Consider the following 18,526-nt stretch of genomic DNA (forward strand, 5'->3'; position numbering starts at 1 on the left):
TCTGTGATATAAATAGAGAAGGTAAAACTACAAAATTATGGTGTTATACTTGGGAGATTTGCTTTAATCATGAATATTACAAAGAACATTGAATTTTTGCAATTTCTGAACTGACAGCTTCCTCAGAGGAACAACAGATTGTAAAGAAAGGTTGAATATTCTCCTATGCTGTGTTAGAGTTAAAAAATACAGGAACATTTCATAATCATTTGAACAGTGAATTATGAAACTGGCGGAGATACATCATCAGTGTTTAGAATAGTACTGTCAATGGGGGAAGCCAGATTTCATTTCATTTCATTTCATTTTTATTATATTTATATGCCGCCCTTTTCCCCCGAAGGGGACTCAGGGCGGCTAACAAATCAAATCAGGGAAGGGGGGGGTACAGACAAAAAATAAAAAAACGAAACATAACAATACATAATTTAAAAACACACAACAGTCATACCATTCGAGACGGGGGCAACAGCTCTTTAGCCCCAGGCCTGTCGGAACAGCCAGGTTTTAACGGCTTTGCGGAAGGCCTGGAGGGTGGTGAGGGTTCGAATCTCCACGGGGAGTTCGTTCCAAAGGGTCGGAGCAGCCACAGAGAAGGCTCTCCTCCGGGTAGTCGCCAGTCGACACTGGCAGGTGGATGGAATTAGGAGGAGGCCTAATCTGTGGGATCTAATCGGTCTAGTGGAGGTGATTGGCAGCAGGCGGTCTCTCAAGATTTGCTTAATGGGCACAAAGTTCATTTAATTGTAGTGATTTGCTTCACACCATGGTGACAAAGGTCGTAAAATTGGGCATGGCTCATTTAACTGCCTTGCTTAGCAATAGAAATTTTGTTGTAAGTCAGGGACTACCTATAAATAAAAACAGAACCCAGTGTCACTTAGTGGGGGGGAGATTGTGGACTGTATAGAGGCAGTATTGTTTTGACAACATTTAGACTGCAGAAGGTCAGCCAAAAAGATAAGGAATAAGCAGGGTAATGTAGGGTCTCAATTTGTACCCACTGAGGTTTGTTGGAATATTACACAGGTATTGGAACTATACAATTGGTTAGATCCAGAGCTACTGACATCATTCCTTGTCCCCAAATATCTCATGAGGTGCCTCGTGGGACAACTTGGGAGATTGTGGAGTTTCTGTCACTTAAGGGGCTTCCCAGAAACCATCAGCCTCTCAATTCCTTCCTCCCCAGTTCTTTCTAGAGATTTACTGCTTATAAGTCAGTATGGCTATGTGAGGGATGTAGCTTATATTGACAGCTGAATTGTATCTATCTGTAAAAAAGACTTTGCTAGAGAAATGCCAATTGTTTGGGTCCAGATTGCTGAAAAGAGGAAGGAGAATTAAAAAAAACAACTTTGTGCTGAAGTGTTAGGTTACCCAGTTCATTTATCTGAACTGAGAACTGGTAGAAATGGTCTCTTCCTGGAGCCAACCTGAGATAGGCTATATTTGGAGCCTAGGAACTGGCTGCCTAGTTGGTTGGGCAGTTCCTTTATATAGGCCTACCAAGAACTTTATTTATTTCTGCGTTCGTATTTATGTCCTGCCTTTTCTTCAGGAGCTCTGGGCAGCATACATAGGAGCGTCTTCCAATATATCCTCACATTAACTTTATGGGGCAAGCTGGGCGAAAAGGGAGCAACAGGGTTAAATCAATTTTTTCGTGGCTGAGGATGGACTTGAATATGGGCCTCTCTAATGCCAGTTCAACTCTTTATTCACTACATCACATCAGCGCTCATTGGTTTTTAAATTGTGAAGCTAAGTCTTTTAATCTCTGTATTAAAATACATGTCATCATACAATGGTCAGCCATCTCTAATATCATTTTTTAAAATTTTCTGTTAAACATGTCAGATTGTAGGTTTTCTTTGGACAACCAACTTCTTTGGCAGTTTGTTTTGTCAACTATTTAAAGCTAATTTTGCTTCTCCTATTGTGCTTTCTTGCTTAGGCACACCCTAAAGTATGTGACAAATTAAAAGCTTTAATGGTAGAATGGTCAGAAGAATTTCAGAAAGATCCCCAGTTCAGCTTAATATCAGCCACCATTAAATCTCTTAAGGAAGAAGGGACTGTATTTCCTACAGCTGGGACACAGGTAAGAGGTTAGAATTCATTTATGCCTATAAAAGTTTGGGGATTTGGTGCTAACAGGAGAATGACTGAATTTAAATTTTGAATGTGAGCTCTATCCACATTTTAATGGCATATACCAATAATTTCTTCCCCACAAGCACTCTCCACACTGGGGCTACAGAGCTGGGAGATGCTCTGTGGTGCACAGGGCAAATGGGCCTTGGGATGAGTAGAAGGTCATAATATATTATTAAACCTATTATCTAATATGCACAATATGTATGTAAGATTATTTGCTCATAAACACTGTTAACATTGATTGGAGACTTTGCAGAGTTGGATTACTCTGTGTGTTGAAGTGAAAATGATTACTATAGACCAGCGATGGCAAACCTTTTTTGGCTCGCGTGCCATAAGTGGGGGGAGCGCAGGGGGTCGTGTGTGGGCGTGCCACACCCATAATGCAATGTGTGACCACCCCAGTGCGCATGGGCACATGACAGGCGCTCCCCCCCATTTTTTGCATGCTTTTTTCACCCTCCCCAGGCTCCAGAGGCTTTGTAGGAGCCTGGGGAGGGCGAAAACAGCTTCTCTTGCCCCCTCGGAGGCCCTCCGGAGGCTTCAGGGACCTTCAGGAGGCTTCCCTGAAGCCTCCAGAGGGCAAAAAACGACCCTATGAGAACACTATGAGAACACCAGAAGTGCCACCATCCCAGCTATACTGTAGACTGTTAATTCTGCTTTTGAAAATGTGCAGAAATAGTTTTCAGATCTAAAATGCAGTTGTATTAAATGAAGCAGGAAAATGGCATCATCTTATAATATTTATGTTGTTTAGATTAGGAACTGTTCTGTACCAAATCCAAATGTATAAGAACAGATATACCGCAGTTTTAAAAACAAGGACATATGGTTTAGCCATATTGGGCTGTTTGAATAGACCTGGCAAGTATCAACAGCCATTTGTTGTGAAAAAATGACTTAAATCTAATTGGCAGCATATGTGGGCAATAAGCTGACATTGTAAACTGGTCAGAGAGTGCTGTGTTAAGTATTGTGGAGTGGTATATAAGTCTTAAGCGCCATTGCTATTATTATTAATAGTCGATATGTGACTTTGGTTCATTCCCAAAAAATGGTAACTGCTCTGAGCACCTGTTGGGTATGATTCCCATGTTTTCTGACTTTAAACAATTAAAAAATACTTACCACAAGGTAAGCTAAAACAACACCAGTATTGTTTTCAAAGTGCAGGCAAATATAGAACTTTTCCCACTTGAAGTAGCATGTTTATATTGCAAGTATATTTACAGAGTCCCTCAGCTGTTGCCAAGAATGGTGCATCATCAGGCAAAAACAAAGAAGAAGAAGATATAGCTAAAGGTAAAACTTTAGTCACCAACTCTTGAGTGATACAATATTTTACATGATTCTAAGTTTGTACTTGTGAACATGCTTGATGGTTAAAATATGTGACATTCTCCATTGAACACTAATTCAAATCCTTGCTATATAGCCAGTAATAGCAAAGGAAAGTTTGAACAATTATATTTTTTAAAACTTTGTGAAGGAAGCAAGGAAGCTATAAAGGAAACAGATGTATATATCAGCAAATGCGTTTTTAAAAATGCTTTTAATCTCCTTGGAATTCTAAGGATGTTTGCCATCTCTTAAAACAATTTTCCAAAAATATTACCATTTTATATTACAACTGGCACAGCTATTTTTAAATATTTTACACATATTTAGTTTTGAGTTATTAGATGTTCATAACTCTAGCTAACAAATAAAATAATAAGTATAATTCTTTGAGGTGGATTTAATTTTATTTACATAATATAAATTGTGTATGGATTTCCTCAAAACAGTTTTTAAAGAATTCTTGGCTTATGCTTTGTGTATTGAGTTTCTTGTTGCTTGCTGGTTTTGAATATTTTCATCTTTTTGCTTTGTTCAATTCATACGCTAGAAACTTTTGTCAAAGAAAATTTTACTCATATTGACCATATTAGAGACATTAATGCTCTAAGAACAATGCCTGACTTAAAAATGCTTTTAATAGCTGTATGTGATTTTCTGGTCCCTGAGAATTCACACCAAAATGATGGCACTCAATAATCACTCAGACTGCCGTGGTAATTCTGTTCAAATCCTGCCTTCTGAAGAAACTCCATATACGTATATTTGGGTTCAGGTTCAGTCCATCTCTAAGCAGTTTAGGCTATGGTTAATTTATGCCTTATTTAATAAATATAAACATCTATATTAATTTTACTACAGTACTTTAAGGTGATGAATTTGTACATAATCATAACTACTTGTATGGAAGGCTGCAACCTATTTTGTCTTCCTCCTCCTAGTTATACTGTAACAACAACTAACTTCCTCCCTTGACAACCTCAATTTTCAATCTAAATGTGATAACATTTAGAGCAGTTAGCACCTTGTTTCCCACAATCAGCAGAGCTTGGATGTATAGAGTGGCTAGATTCAGTCATCTTGATAAGCTTAACTGTGGTTTATTGAGTAAGACATGGCTGAATTCTGCATGACAGCTTTCTTAGGTTTTCCGGAGCAGGTTTACAAGTACAGTTTTTGGAATGTTCAATTACATTCACAGATCATCTCATCCAGAATTAGCTATATGTACAGGTAGTCCTCGAGTTGCGACCACAATTGAGCCCCAAATTTATGTTGCTAAGTGAAACATTTGTTAAGTGAGTTTCCCCCCATTTTACAACCTTCCTTGCCACAGTTGTTAAGTGAATCATTATTGTTGTTAAGTTAGTACTCCGGTTAAGTGAATCTGGCTTCCCCATTGACTTTGCTTGTCACAAGGTCGATCACATGACCCTGAGACACTGCAACCATCATAAATATGAGTCAGCTGCCAAGCATCTGAATTTTGATCACGTGACCATGGGGATTCTGCAATGGTCGTAAGTGTGAAAAACAGTCATGTCACTTTGAATGTCACTAAATCAACTGTTGTAAGCCAAGGACTACCAGTAAAGAGTTCTGAATGTATAGTTCTTTGTATAGTTTTGATGCCCAAAGCTAAAATCAAATGAAAAGACACATTTGGAACATTTTAGAGAGCTTTGTGCTACATATCAGGACATGCAAGTAATTCACATAATTTTAACTGGCATAAAATGTGCTTCTGTTCTTCAAATTGTAGCTATTGAATTATCTTTGCAAGAACAGAAGCAGCAGCAGCAGCAAACCGAGACAAAATCTTTATACCCATCTGTAGACACTCAGCATAGCCATCAAAAGCTCTCAAGAAAAGTGCGAGCCTTGTATGACTTTGAGGCAGTCGAGGATAATGAACTTACCTTTAAGAGTGGCGATATTATTGTTGTTTTGGATGACAGGTATGTCGGTATTTTATTATTTGTATTCAGATAGGGAATTATTGAACTTAAATGTGTCTTTTAATATGCCACTTGCACTTTGAACAACTGCTTCCAGACTTATTTCCAAACTCTTCTATGGACAAGGTTGATTCAGTTCAATAAACTACAATTTATTTACTATTCAGAAAATTTCCATAGCCATCGTTTTCAGTAAAAATGAACTGTCCTTATTTGAGCATAAATTCAGTGCAGATTCTTCAGCATCTCAAGAGAGATATGGTTTCATTGTTATTTAGGATATCTATACCATATAAATTTATTTTGTTAGGCCTTTTTTTCAGAATAACTTTTACTGAAAAATAGAATAATGATCTTAGAGCCATCCTGATAATTCCAATTTAATTATTGCTTATGGCTGCTTGGAGGATATTTTTGCCAGGAGGTTCTGAAAGAACAGTCTTCACCAGCTTTTGCAATTATATTACTCCCTTAGCTCACATTCCCTATTAATTGAACTTTTTGCCTTTGAACTTTTAGAGAGAGGTTAGTATCCTGATTTTTAACTTACTTTAACTATTAGCAAATAGAATAGAAAGTATGCTGATCAGTGTATGCTTGAGCATTATTTTTATGAAACGTTTTTAAAGTATGAAAATCCAGGTTAAATTTTAGTCTTTAAAAATGATTATTTTTTTATCTGCCTTGTCTGTAAAAAGTTGTCATTTTTTTTAAAAAAAGGGATTGTTCATGTATAGCTGGTACTGTTTGTGTATTCAAATCATGACCTACCATATTTTTTGGAGTATAAGACGCATCTTTTTCACTCAAAAACGAGGGTGAAAATCTGGGTGCGTCTTATACAATGAATACAGCATTTTTGGCCTCCCAAAACCCTGACCCCTTTACCAAAATGGCCATGCATAGCATTTAGGAGGCTTATGGAGTGCTCCTGGTGACTGGGGATGGCAAAAATGAGCCATTGCTCCCTCCCAGCCCCCAGGAGCACTCCATATGCCTCCTAAAGGCTATGCATGCCCTTTTTGTGGCAAAAAACGGACCCATTTTCACAAAAAAACAGGCCATTTTTGGGAGGTCTACAGAGTGCAAAAACTTTTTTTTTTAAATTTGCCTCTTGGTGGGTCTTATACTCCAGTGCATCTTGTACTCCGAAAAATACGGTACACCTTGTAATAAAGATAAAGTCCCAGTGTTAAAAACTATTCTAATTGCTATAACTCTACCCCACTTACAAAGTCTATTTAGAAAAATTATTGCCTTTAATTGTTTTGGATAAATTGGGTCTTTCTGAGCTAGATCAAAGAGAAAAACATAGGCGTTGCTAAGAGCTGTTTCTCATTAGTTTGCATTTCCTAATGGATAGGATCTCACGAACGTTTTTATAGCCATAGCTTTCCCCACCCTTGTGTCTTCTAGATGAATTGAAATTATAGCTCTCAGAATCCTTGGAGTTACCGTCCCAGCATATATTGAATACATTAGATTGGGAAGGTGACATGCATCATTTATTTAATCTTGTAAAAATAAAATGACAGCCATTTTGGTGAAGTAATGAAGGCACCAAGCTAGAAACCAGTAGACTGTGAGTTCTAGTTCCACCTTAAGCACAAAGGCAGCTGAGTGACCTTGGACTACAGTTTAGGATTGCGTGCTTGACTTTTCCTTAAATGAACTAAGTACAGAGGAAGGCAACATAATGCAGGTTTAAATAGTATTAACTGATGATTCTATGCTGAGGGTGGAAGAAGAACAAGAATCTTAACATCAGATAGAACATGGTTCTATTTTCATATGTGTGTTAAAATATCCTCTTTTTTATTGTGCAGTGATGCCAATTGGTGGAAAGGAGAAAATCACAGAGGAATGGGATTGTTCCCTTCTAACTTTGTGACCCCTAACTTAAATGATGAGCCTGAAACAGGTAAACTGAATAGAAATTTGATTTTCAGAACATTTCAGGAGTCATATATATATATAATATCATCCCATTCTTCAGGAAACTACTAAGAAACTGAATGATTTGTCCAAAACTGCTAAGTATGCTGGAAGGGTGTTAGTCTTCTGCCTTGTAATGCCCACTCCTGTTCTAATTGTTAACTCACTGTTACTTAATGTTCAATAATCAGAAGGTCTTGCACTTGCTGAGAAGTAATTTGTTTTGTGCCTGTTAATGGCGCATTGTTCTGGAGGTACATATGGAGATGATACGAATTGTATTCACGAAGAAAGTTTATTGTTAAATGTCATGTTCATGATCTAGTGTTTTTACTGTTGCCAGACAAAAGTATTATAATGTCATGAGTCAGACACTGCTATAATCATGATTGGAAGAGTAATTTGCTCTGAATTATGCATTTAGGTACAAAGTGCTTTTATATTTTAGAAGATACAGTTTGAAATCACACAAATGCAATTTAAAATTTATTTTATCTGTGTTTATATATTCTTCACCAGGGCTTTCCAGCCATTGGGGTTAATGAAAAATATCCCAAACTACCAAAACATATATTGAATATCCATGGATTGATTAGGTTATTAAGCCAAACATCTCAAGCATCAGGGTTTACAACAATAGTACCTATGTTACTAAACTATTAAATGCCTTCCAGTCTTTTATATTACCTTTATCCTGATATTTATTTTTATCTGTAACTTAACCTGTGTTATATAATGTATAATGTTTGCCATGCAAAAGTGTTTTTTTGCTTCTCCATCCATTAGGGTTTCTTGCCAAACACTACTTTATAAACATACCAGTGGTGGGTTGCAGTTGGTACGCCCCGGTACGCCCGTACCGGAGCCTGCCCGGAGCACCAGCTACTGTTCCAGTATGGTGTTGCAGAGGGCCCACTCCCACGCTCCTTACTTGTCTTTAAACCCTTTAGCGCTTCCGCGCACGGGCATGGCACATACAGTGCCTGCGTGATGCTCCGCCGAGTAGCTAGAGCATCACTGAGGCTTGCGGAGGTGTCGCTGGATGGTAAGACGCATGCGTGCACGCCGCATGTTTGCGCGCACACCTTGTGCATTCATGTTGAGGACTCTGGGCCCCGTTGCAACCGTACTAGTTGCACCGGGATCCGGAACCCACCACTGAAACATTCCCAAATATTTAAACAAGTCCTGAGCATTATCTCTTCCATATTAGCTGTCTTAGCTAAAAAGTTCAACTTCCAAAGTTTGCCCTTCTGCTGTTTGCTTTTTAGTAATCGGAATTCTTAGGTCTGTCTCCGAATCTAAACATGGGTTATATTAACAAAAAAATATTGTATGCCAAGAAACTAGATTTGGAGGAAGGCTAACGTCGTCATTGTCTTTACGCAGTGCCTATGGACAAGGATGCTTCTGAAGACACTACTGAAATTACAAAACCTGAGCCAGAGCCAGTGTATATAGATGAGGTATGTCTTGGCTTTCCACTGGCATAATACACTCTAGGCAGCTTTTTCTTTGAAGAAGCTACTATGCCCCCTTATCATAAAATAAATTTTGTAGTGGGTTTTGAGAATTTGAATTCTCAATTTGAATATCCTTCTAAATATATTTTCTCCGTCTTCCAGAATAAGATGGATAAGACACTGCAGTTACTTCAGAGCATAGATCCACAAGATCCTAAATCTGATTCTCCTGATCTTCTGGATTTAGAAGGTATCACTACTGCTACATATAATTTAAAAAAGAAATCCTAATCCAGACTTATTGTCCTTTTTATGTTTTTCATTTGTTAAACCAAGTCTGAAAGGCAGGTGAAATTCTCCTTTCATTTTGCATGCTAGGCAAAGCATCTATGCATTGCATTCACCTCAGTGCTTTTATTTATGAGCAATTAACTGATCGGATGTTTGTATTTTACTGTTCATAGATGTCTGTCAACAGATGGGTCCCATGATAGATGAAAAGCTAGAAGAAATTGATAGGTAAGGCAATTGTGTAATGCTTATAAATAAAAAAAATGCAATTTATATTTATGTAGTAGAGTAGATGAGCAAAAAATAAGATGGGTCATCAAACAGCTTCAAAAATTCAGATTACCTACATAGTGTAATAATTGTGAAAACTAAGCCCAAAGGACTGAGTATGGTACGTGACATATTATGCAAACTGGCATATGACACATATTTAGAAATTAATAATTTATTTCCAAGAATCTTTGATTTCTAGGCTTTAATTTTTGAGGCTTTAATTTCTAGGCTGAAGTTTACTGAGGGTGTTTGATGCTCTTTGAGTTTGTTTATTTTCTTGCTGGTGTTTCATTCATTTCATCATCACTTGGGTAGTGAAATGTCAGCAAGAAAACAGCCAAGCTCAGAGTGTACTAAGAATTCCTCATTTGAACCCTGAGCCACAAATATTCTTCCTTACGAAAATTTACTATACTCAAATTAAACAAAACCAAATTGATCAGTGATAACTGAAACTACTTCATTTGCTCGAATTAGGAAACATTCAGAATTGTCTGAACTAAATGTGAAAGTGATGGAAGCTTTGGAACTCTACAATAAACTAATGAATGAAACCCCTATGTATTCTGCATATTCAAAGATGCACTCAACGGCACAGTATGCACCCACGTCAGCCAGTGTTCCAGTGCAGGTCAGTGCCTTATTTTTACTTCTACTTTCTAGAAGGATTCCCTTCACATATAATGGCTGCTGCCATGCACACAAGAACAGATCACTGCAATATGAAGGACTTGAATGTCCACAAAGACTTTAAAGTTCTGCTGTAGAACATGTTGGCATATGCTTAAGCAGATGTAGATCTTGCCTCTTAATTGCAGGTTTTCCATTAACCCTCAATCCAAATAATTCTTTTAGTTTCATGGTATTTGTCAGTTCTGTCTTCAGAACCCTTCAAAACAGCTCTCATAAGATATTGCAAAACTTTGTATGCAGTGGGAATGTTACGAGTCTCAGGATTAAATTAAACATGTCTCCATCAAAACTTAATAAGTGAGTAAACAGAGTTGCTTTCTCCAATATGACTCAGATGGCGCATGTAAGACTTGCTGGGATAGTAGGCAAAATCTTGGGCATTATGCATGACTCTCCTCCCAAACACGTAAGCTGCTTCATAGATGACATTTTTACGTATATATCAGTGCATCTTGTGTAGCTTTTGACATACACCTCTACACTGAATCTACATCCCCTTTGGTTTATTTAGTTTGTGTTTTTCCTAAAGGAATTGCTGGGGGATGGAGTTTGAGGAAAAGTTAGAAGCGCAATTAAATGAAAAAAATGTTGCGTATTTTAGATCGATTTTACATAATACAGTATGAAAAGAATAGTTACTATGGTAACTGCCACAGTACATTCATCTGTTATATTTTCCATGAGCTCTTTGAAATGATTGACAGTATTTGGGGATGTGAGGGAAAATAGTGAGCATTAGATGAACTAATATTCCTCTCATTTCAAGGTAATATTGTATTCAGTTGAAGAGTACAGAACAATAAGGGAACATCTATATTTAAAAGAGCAAATATTTTTATAATATTATTTAATCTCTAACACACTGTTGAATCCTGAAGCAATCATTTTCTGTAAAAATGCTTGCTATATTTCTTCAATATTTTCTTCTGTCTATATTTATTTGTTCATTTAAATGGTTTTAAAACTATGTTTAGAAAAAAATCTCTTAAAGCAGAACATAGCATTTAAAGTCACAGCTGTGATATAAATAACATTTTATTAAAATACATTTATTGCTAATAAATCAAGCATTTATTTAACTCTGTTATAAATTCTGAACTGATAAAAAGATATTTAAGTACTCTATAACATATTTATCTCATTCTAACAGATTTTAGAAAAAAATAGTTTTATTGCCATCTACATTATTCTGATAATCCTATGACATTAGTCTGAGAGACTAAAATTGCCCTATGCTTATTTTATAAGCTTGGTAGCTTTAATAATGTCCTGATGTAACTTATTACTTCAGTGTAGCAGAAATATAAAGCAGGCTGCATGAAATCTGTCATAATGGACAATGGCATTTCTTCTTGAGCTAAAATCATTCAGTCTGGCATATTGAAGGTTGCATTAAAAATGCAGAGTTGGAGCAAGAAGAAACTAACATCACTTAATTTTCTCAACTGAGCTACCTTCTTCATTACTAATTTCCAAAGTGGGTGTGGGTATATACATGCTATAACTAGATAAATCAGATAAGCCCTTGATAAAGATAGTAGCCACAGAAGAACTGCAACAAAGCTTCAGTTCTATTAAATAAGAATACAAAAACTGTAGTGACCTTAAAATAGTGAAAGCAGGATGCAGTGATCTGCAAATTGCTTCATATCACATAGGTCAATGGATCCTTTACAGCATATGGGTCCTTTACAGTGCACCAACTGTGCCACAAGTATGACCCTTGGTGCCCCCCCCCCAGCATCCGTTCTGAAAAACCGCTTTCTTAAACTCCTACAAATGATTCTTGCAAACTTTGAAGATTCATGGATTCATTCAGTGATAACACTATTTCACTTCTCATGTAGGGAAAGCTCTTTCCCTCCTCTTCCCATCTCTTCCATGTTCAGAGCAGTTTCAGAGAGTCCTCATCTGTCTGTACCTAGCAGATTTGAAAGATTATTTTGGTAATAAAAAAAATTGGTTCCGTCCGCATGATATTGGTGCGCTATTTGGTTCTTGTATTAATGACAAATAGAAGAGTTACTGCTCCTTCCTTTTTAGAAATATCCCTTGTGCTTCAGAAGATCAGTTCTGTTCTGTTTCTTTTGCAGTCATATCCCATCCATCCTCACAGTGGGAATTATGTGGTCCATGGTATGCCTCAAAGCTACAATCCAGGAAGTGATCAGATTGGTCCACTGAGGTCTTTACCTCCAACCATGAATTCATCAGTAACATCTCAGCCTGCTCCAACCTACATGAGGTAACCCATGAGCAAGTTTTAGCGAATCAGCTTTATCCCCATCTCTCCATTATGCTTGTGGGGTTTGCTTAGGCTAATGTCTTCATTGTATTTCAGCCCTGGTCTAGATTCTGTGCCCAGTTCTACTTACATGAACCAGAATTCTTGCCTCCCGCCTGCTGGTCCCGTTTCTTATGCCCAGCCGATGACCATGGATATGCTAGCCTACCAGAACACTGCATCCAGTTTGCCTCAAGGTCCGTGCTATCCAGCAGTTCCCACTCATTCACTTCCACAGCAGCAAACAAATTATCACCAGCAGCCTCTCCTGTGAAAATGCAGAGTCGGAGCCTGGGAAGCGTTTTAGATGTTGCTGACCCGTAATCTTTTAAATTGTCCTTCCATTGATTTAAAAGGATACTTCTGCTGAAGGGAACAGACAACTAAGCAATTTCAAAGTAAATGTTAATTCAGGCTTAACTGTTTTTCTGCATAGCTGTTTAAACTAGGTGAGCTGCGGTTGTGTTTTTTTAAAAAAGCTTTCCAATCCTGACTTCTGTAATATTCTATGTCTCCTCGCTATTTATAAAAATGCCACTTCACTTTTCCCCTCATAAGACAAGCTTGAAAACGAAGCTGATATATGCAACTCCTGTTTGTTCTTTCCAGACTTTGGGAACATAGTAATTGTTTTTTAATGGAAGCCTTAACATTTGAAGTGCTTTCTTTGAAACTCAGTTTAATTGGTTAGTTTGGATTTTGATTTACACCCTTTTGAGATCATAATCTTAACAAGATTGTCTTTTGAGATTATACAATAAAGTCTTTACCAACCTGAGAGGAAAACTTACACACACACACACACACACTTTGAATGTCAGAGAAGTTAATGGATTTTATGGTTTCTGCCAGAATGGATTTCTTACTTGCTTTTCTCAAAAAGTAGTGGAGTAATATTCTCTATCCGAAGACGGAGAGTTTAAAGAGTACATTTTTAACTTCATAAATTCCTAACGCAAATGGACCTGATCACATCTAGATCAGTCTTTTCTCTCTGTTCTCATTCCCTGGCATTACTGAACATGAAGGAGAAGCTGATAATTATGCTGTACTGTAGGATTTATGGGCTGCTTTTGTTTTAATCTTAACTGGTAAAATACCAGTTAAGATTAAGGGAGAGCGGAAAAGGATATGGCAATGTATTTTTCTATTGTTGAGAGGTCAAAAAGAATTCCTGACCAGGTTTTTAAAAAGAAACATTTTCTGTTCTGGATACTTGTTCATTTCTTGCTGCTCATGGATGTTATCCTATTAATAACAGGATTATTCTGAGGGAGGAAAAATAGATCTTGCATACACTATAGTTGAAAATGGGAATGGACACATTATTAAAATAAGCAGAAAAGTAGAAAGTCAGTGCAAAGAAACCATTGGCATTTTATACTATGCTCTGAAGAATTATTCTGCAGTATCTGGTGCCCGTTGTATCTATCATCAAATGAGACCCATTTTTCACTTCCAATATTGGTGCTAAGTAAGCTATTTAGATTTCTGGTAATATAGTGATCCGGACAATGATGTCTTTGAGAGGGCGGTTTCAGAAAAACATAGCTGTTGTTCATCTCTTTCTATCAACAAGAACACTTGGCTTTTCCTTTTTGGTATTGGGTTTGTTTTAATCTCAACAATGTTTAATTTTAAAGGCTGCTTTTTAAAATTTTATTTAGAACCAAATCCGGGTTTTCTCATTCAGCTCCAACGTTTTATAAACAAAACGAGGATTTTGAATAGTGCATTGCTCTTCCACGTTGATACATTATTAGATGGTCCATTTATATTGATCACAATCTTTGATACTACTTTAAGCGGTACCCAATATCTGACTGTGATGTTGAGTTGAAACAGTCTTTTTTTCACTGCATTTTCTCCTTTATATATAATGTATAAATAAATGTGTGTATATATATCCACTGGTCTGAGATTTTATACACAACTATATATATATACTAATTCTCTCCAATCACTGAAGTTTTATAGATAGCTGCGTTTGGCTCTATTGTTAATTGGTGTAATCTTAAAATGCATTTATGCAGGCTGTAAATATGTATAAATTCTGATGTTCAAGTGGTGTATTTAGTGTTTCGGTGTCAGTAGGGATCATGTTTCTTCCCTTTTCTAAACTAAAATATTTATTGTTAAGGCATGATTATAATGATGCTACCAAAGGAATTAACAACATATTTCCATAGTTAGGGCCCAGACTTTCATTTGCATCAGTGAGTATTTAGCCATTGATTTGAATGGAATTTCAACTACACTGCAGACATATACCTATTTTTATATTAAGAGTAAACAATACTTGCTTTGCTTGACATACATTAACTGAATAAATAGAAATTCTTTACAGTTCATAATGAGTGTTGTTTGGTAATTTGCTTTGTGGGCGTTCAATTAAGGTTCACTTTATGTTTAGAAATAATTTGCTATCTTAAATTTGTATTTGAAATGTTGCCCAAGATAATTGTCCAAACTATATCACCATATGTCTCAGTTTTTTTCTTTACAGAGATTCATTCTTAAATAGCCTTGTGATTTCAAAGGCTATGGAGTCCAAATATTTTCATATTTCCTTTTGCCATGCCCCACCCCTTATTAAAGTTGCAAGAGTTTTAAATATCCCTTATTACAGCGACTCCCAACCTTTTGGGCACCAGGGACCGGTTTGGTGGAAAGAGGTTTTTCTGCGGATCAGAGCGGGCATGGTTTCGCATGCTGCTTGCATCCCATGGATGGAGCTTCGTGGACCAGTTTCTGGCATACCGAGGACTGGAAGCTGGGGGCCCCCTGCCTTATTACTTTTGTGCTGACATGGTTTTCAAGAAAATAAAAGTGCCTAGAAATGTAATACTTCCTTTGCTGCCCCTTAACCGATTTAATCAGTGCTGCCCCTTAACCAATTTAATGGGAACCAGTGTTGGAATTATCCTCCCCCCAAATTTTATACAAGCCCTTCATAGCTATTGCTGATTAGATTGGGGAGACATGCAGAATGGGTACAAAGAGGAAAGCAAAAGGATACATAGAATCATAGGGCAGGAAGGGACCTTGGAGGTCTCCTAGTCCAACCCTCACCAAGCCAGGAGATCTTATATCATCTAGGATGAGTACCATATTTTTCGGACTATAAGACGCACCAGAGTATAAGACACACTATGATTTTGAAGAGGTAAATTTTAAAAAAGTTTTTGCATTCTAACCCTCCTAACCCTCTGCCCACCTCAGTTTTTGCACAAAAGGGGAGGGGCATGCAGAGCTTTGGGAGGTTTGTAGAGTGCTCCTGGGGGCTGGGGGGGGATGAGCAAAAACCGGGCTGTTTTGGGGGGGGGAGGGCATACAGAGACTTTGGGAGGCTTATAAAGTGCTCCTGGAAGCTGGGGGGGGGGTGGTGCAAAAACAGGCTGTTTTTTGTTCTTTTTTGCCCTCCCTAGCCCTCAGGAGCACTTTGCAAGCCTCCCAAATCCTCTGCACGTCCATTTTTGCAAAGGAGGTGGGATTTCGGTAGGCCAAAACTGCTGTATTCAGTGTATAAGATGCACCAGATTTTCACCCTCTTTTTGAGGGAAAAGGGTGCGTCTTATACTCTGAAAAATACGGTAGATATCCAATCATTTTTTGAAGCAATGGAGCACCTCCAAATCCAGGAGGCAAACTATTCCATTGATTAATTGATCTTTTTTTAATAATTTTTTGTATTTTTAATTTTCAAAACAAACATAACACATAAAATCTTCCTTCTTTACATACTGTAGAAAGTGTATCAGTTGGTAGAGTTGCTTTTGTGCATCTCTTCCACCGTCATCAAGCATAATTCATATTAACTCAAGTATTTTAACTCAAAATATTTATACATGTTACCATCATCATACCTCCATTTTCATTTGATTATAATTGTTTAAACATCCATCATAAAATATACCAAGATTTAATACATAACCACATACTGGCATTTCATTTACTATTTCTAAAATCCTCCAATAACACTGAATCCTTATGTCCTATTCTAGCTAAATATCCATAATATTTAATAAGAAAATTTTCTAATCCTCCGTTCCAAATCACTGTTTACAATTTACATCCAGTTTTCTCATGTTGTACCCATACACACACACACACACACACACACACACACACACACACACACACACACACACACACACACACATATATATAAATAAATATACGTTGTTATCATTATCCCTCCTTTATTTGACTATATCCTGTATAATTACATTTCCCCCCTCATAATCAAGACTTAACTGAATCTAACTTAATTCTCTTTTATTAACCTTAATATATAATCCAAAAGGATTTCTAATCTTCCTTTCATGGGTACCATTCAATATTCACATCCAATTATTACTTATCATAACACTACACATTGTATACATTATTATCAATTATTTAACTATACCTATTGTCACTAAATTTCACTAAGTTTAACTATTTTTAAATTATACTCTTCCATCTATCAACCTGTATCTTTCCAATAGCAAAACAGTCTCATATCTTCTGCCATTTGTGGTGTCAGTCCTCTAATCATCTCCTTAATCAAATTTGTATGGACTCCTCTTAGCAACTCCTTGCTTATAAAGCCTCTTATGTAATTTCGATGCCCTTCTTCTGTTTCCTTAATCAGCTTATCTTTGATTGTCGGTAGTGTTATCAATGATGTTGCTAATGAAATTTCTCTCTTTAAATCCATAAATTCTTTTGCTTTTTCTTCTGTGTCTTGCCATTTGGGGTAGAGGTCCCCTCCATTTAATTCCTCTTTCAATATTCCACTCTTCAGAGATAAACCAATCACCATAAATATCAGCAAATTTAATTTCTTTATAGTCATTTTCCTCTTCGATTTTTAGGATTCTAACCGCCACTTTTTCCACTTGATAAACAGTTCCAACTTCATCATATTTTACTGTTAGATGCTCTAAGTCTTCCAACTTCTCCTCTATCCTCTCAAATGTGTTTGATAATTTCTGTATTTCTAAGAATATCTTTTGCAGACTTAAAGTTTCTTTCTGCTGTTGAAATTATGCCATTATCTCCAGCTAACAAACACTGCTGCTCTAGCTTGGAAGGTTTAAACAAGATTAAGCATAGATTCCACAATAAAGTTTTATTTTCACTTTTCTCTGGTTAAAGATATACTTCAAAGGGACATCTGTATGCTTTTCTTCTTATCACTCTATAAACAAGCAGTGAGACCTTGAAGTGCCAAGCCAGGATAATCAGTGAGAAAAGTAAGAGTGTTTAATTTCCAATACAAAAACTTCCAGCCTCCGAGTAGCAGTGTTATTGTTTCAATTTTATTTGTTTCTTTTTGTATCTTGTTTGTATTTCAAGTTTTAAAAAAAAGTCCGATTCTTGAATGAGTTAGAAGAACACCCACAGTAATGAAAGAGGAGAATTTTGGTCCATAGGTTACAAAGAGTAATAAAAGAAAAAAAATAGAAGAAGAAAACTTAATCAATTCGTTTTAAAAGGCTTGCATAAATTCCATCCATGAACATAGCATTTAAAAAGTAAGATAACCCACTGTCCAAAACCATTCCAAACAATTCCGCCACTTATTTCTTCTGTTCTCTAATTTAAATTAATTTTAAGTTTTTTATAGGCAGTCTCTTTTAAAACGGTAAAAATTCCTCACCAGCTGGAAACACTTTCTCTTTCCGTATCCTTCCGTTTTGGAGCCGCCCCAACTTCATCAGCCTAATGGCTGGATTTTTTGTCGCCGGCTTGAAGAACTTCTCTTGGATCGATCAGGGCCTTTGCGATGTCCCTGAGATCAGCAAGACGTATTCTTCCTGTTCATCATCTCTGCGGGACGGTTTAGGTCCGATTGGACCACCCAGTGGCAAAAGTATCGGCTGCGGTCTCGCAGCATCGAGACCGCACGTCCGTATCGTCGTGACGTTGGCTCCTCCTCTGATTAATTGATCTTAATGTCAGGAAGTTTCTCCTTAGTTCCAGGTTGGATCTCGCTTTATTGAGTGTCCATCTATTGCTTCTTGTTTTGCCCTCAGTTGCTTTGAAGAATAAGCAATATCTGTGACTGACCTTAAATACTAGAAGGTAATTGTCATGCCACCCCTATTCATTGAACTAGACATCCTTATATGATTTAACCT

At 37.0% G+C, this 18,526-nt stretch overlaps 1 protein-coding gene across 2 annotated transcripts in view; it reads left to right on the forward strand.

The window, feature by feature from the left end:
• The window catches only part of STAM2 (signal transducing adaptor molecule 2), a 32,242-nt gene extending 17,496 nt beyond the window's left edge, over window positions 1-14,746 (forward strand). Inside the window, exons 5-14 of one of the 2 annotated variants that reach the window (XM_014068451.2) lie at window positions 1,958-2,104; window positions 3,396-3,465; window positions 5,339-5,459; window positions 7,286-7,380; window positions 8,784-8,860; window positions 9,020-9,107; window positions 9,322-9,376; window positions 9,899-10,052; window positions 12,208-12,359; window positions 12,456-14,746. In XM_014068451.2, coding sequence (XP_013923926.2) covers window positions 1,958-2,104; window positions 3,396-3,465; window positions 5,339-5,459; window positions 7,286-7,380; window positions 8,784-8,860; window positions 9,020-9,107; window positions 9,322-9,376; window positions 9,899-10,052; window positions 12,208-12,359; window positions 12,456-12,672 — 1,176 coding nt within the window. In that variant the 3' untranslated portion in view covers window positions 12,673-14,746. Of the gene's footprint in view, window positions 1-1,957; window positions 2,105-3,395; window positions 3,466-5,263; window positions 5,460-7,285; window positions 7,381-8,783; window positions 8,861-9,019; window positions 9,108-9,321; window positions 9,377-9,898; window positions 10,053-12,207; window positions 12,360-12,455 lie in introns of both variants that reach the window. The other variant, XM_014068450.2, reaches the window with a different exon arrangement.
• The last annotated feature ends 3,780 nt before the right edge of the window (window positions 14,747-18,526 follow it).

The sequence above is a fragment of the Thamnophis sirtalis genome, unplaced genomic scaffold (assembly GCF_051295495.1).
Source record: "Thamnophis sirtalis isolate CommonGarterSnake01/CBP01778 unplaced genomic scaffold, rThaSir2_p1.2 scaffold_1, whole genome shotgun sequence".
NCBI lineage: Eukaryota > Metazoa > Chordata > Lepidosauria > Squamata > Natricidae > Thamnophis > Thamnophis sirtalis.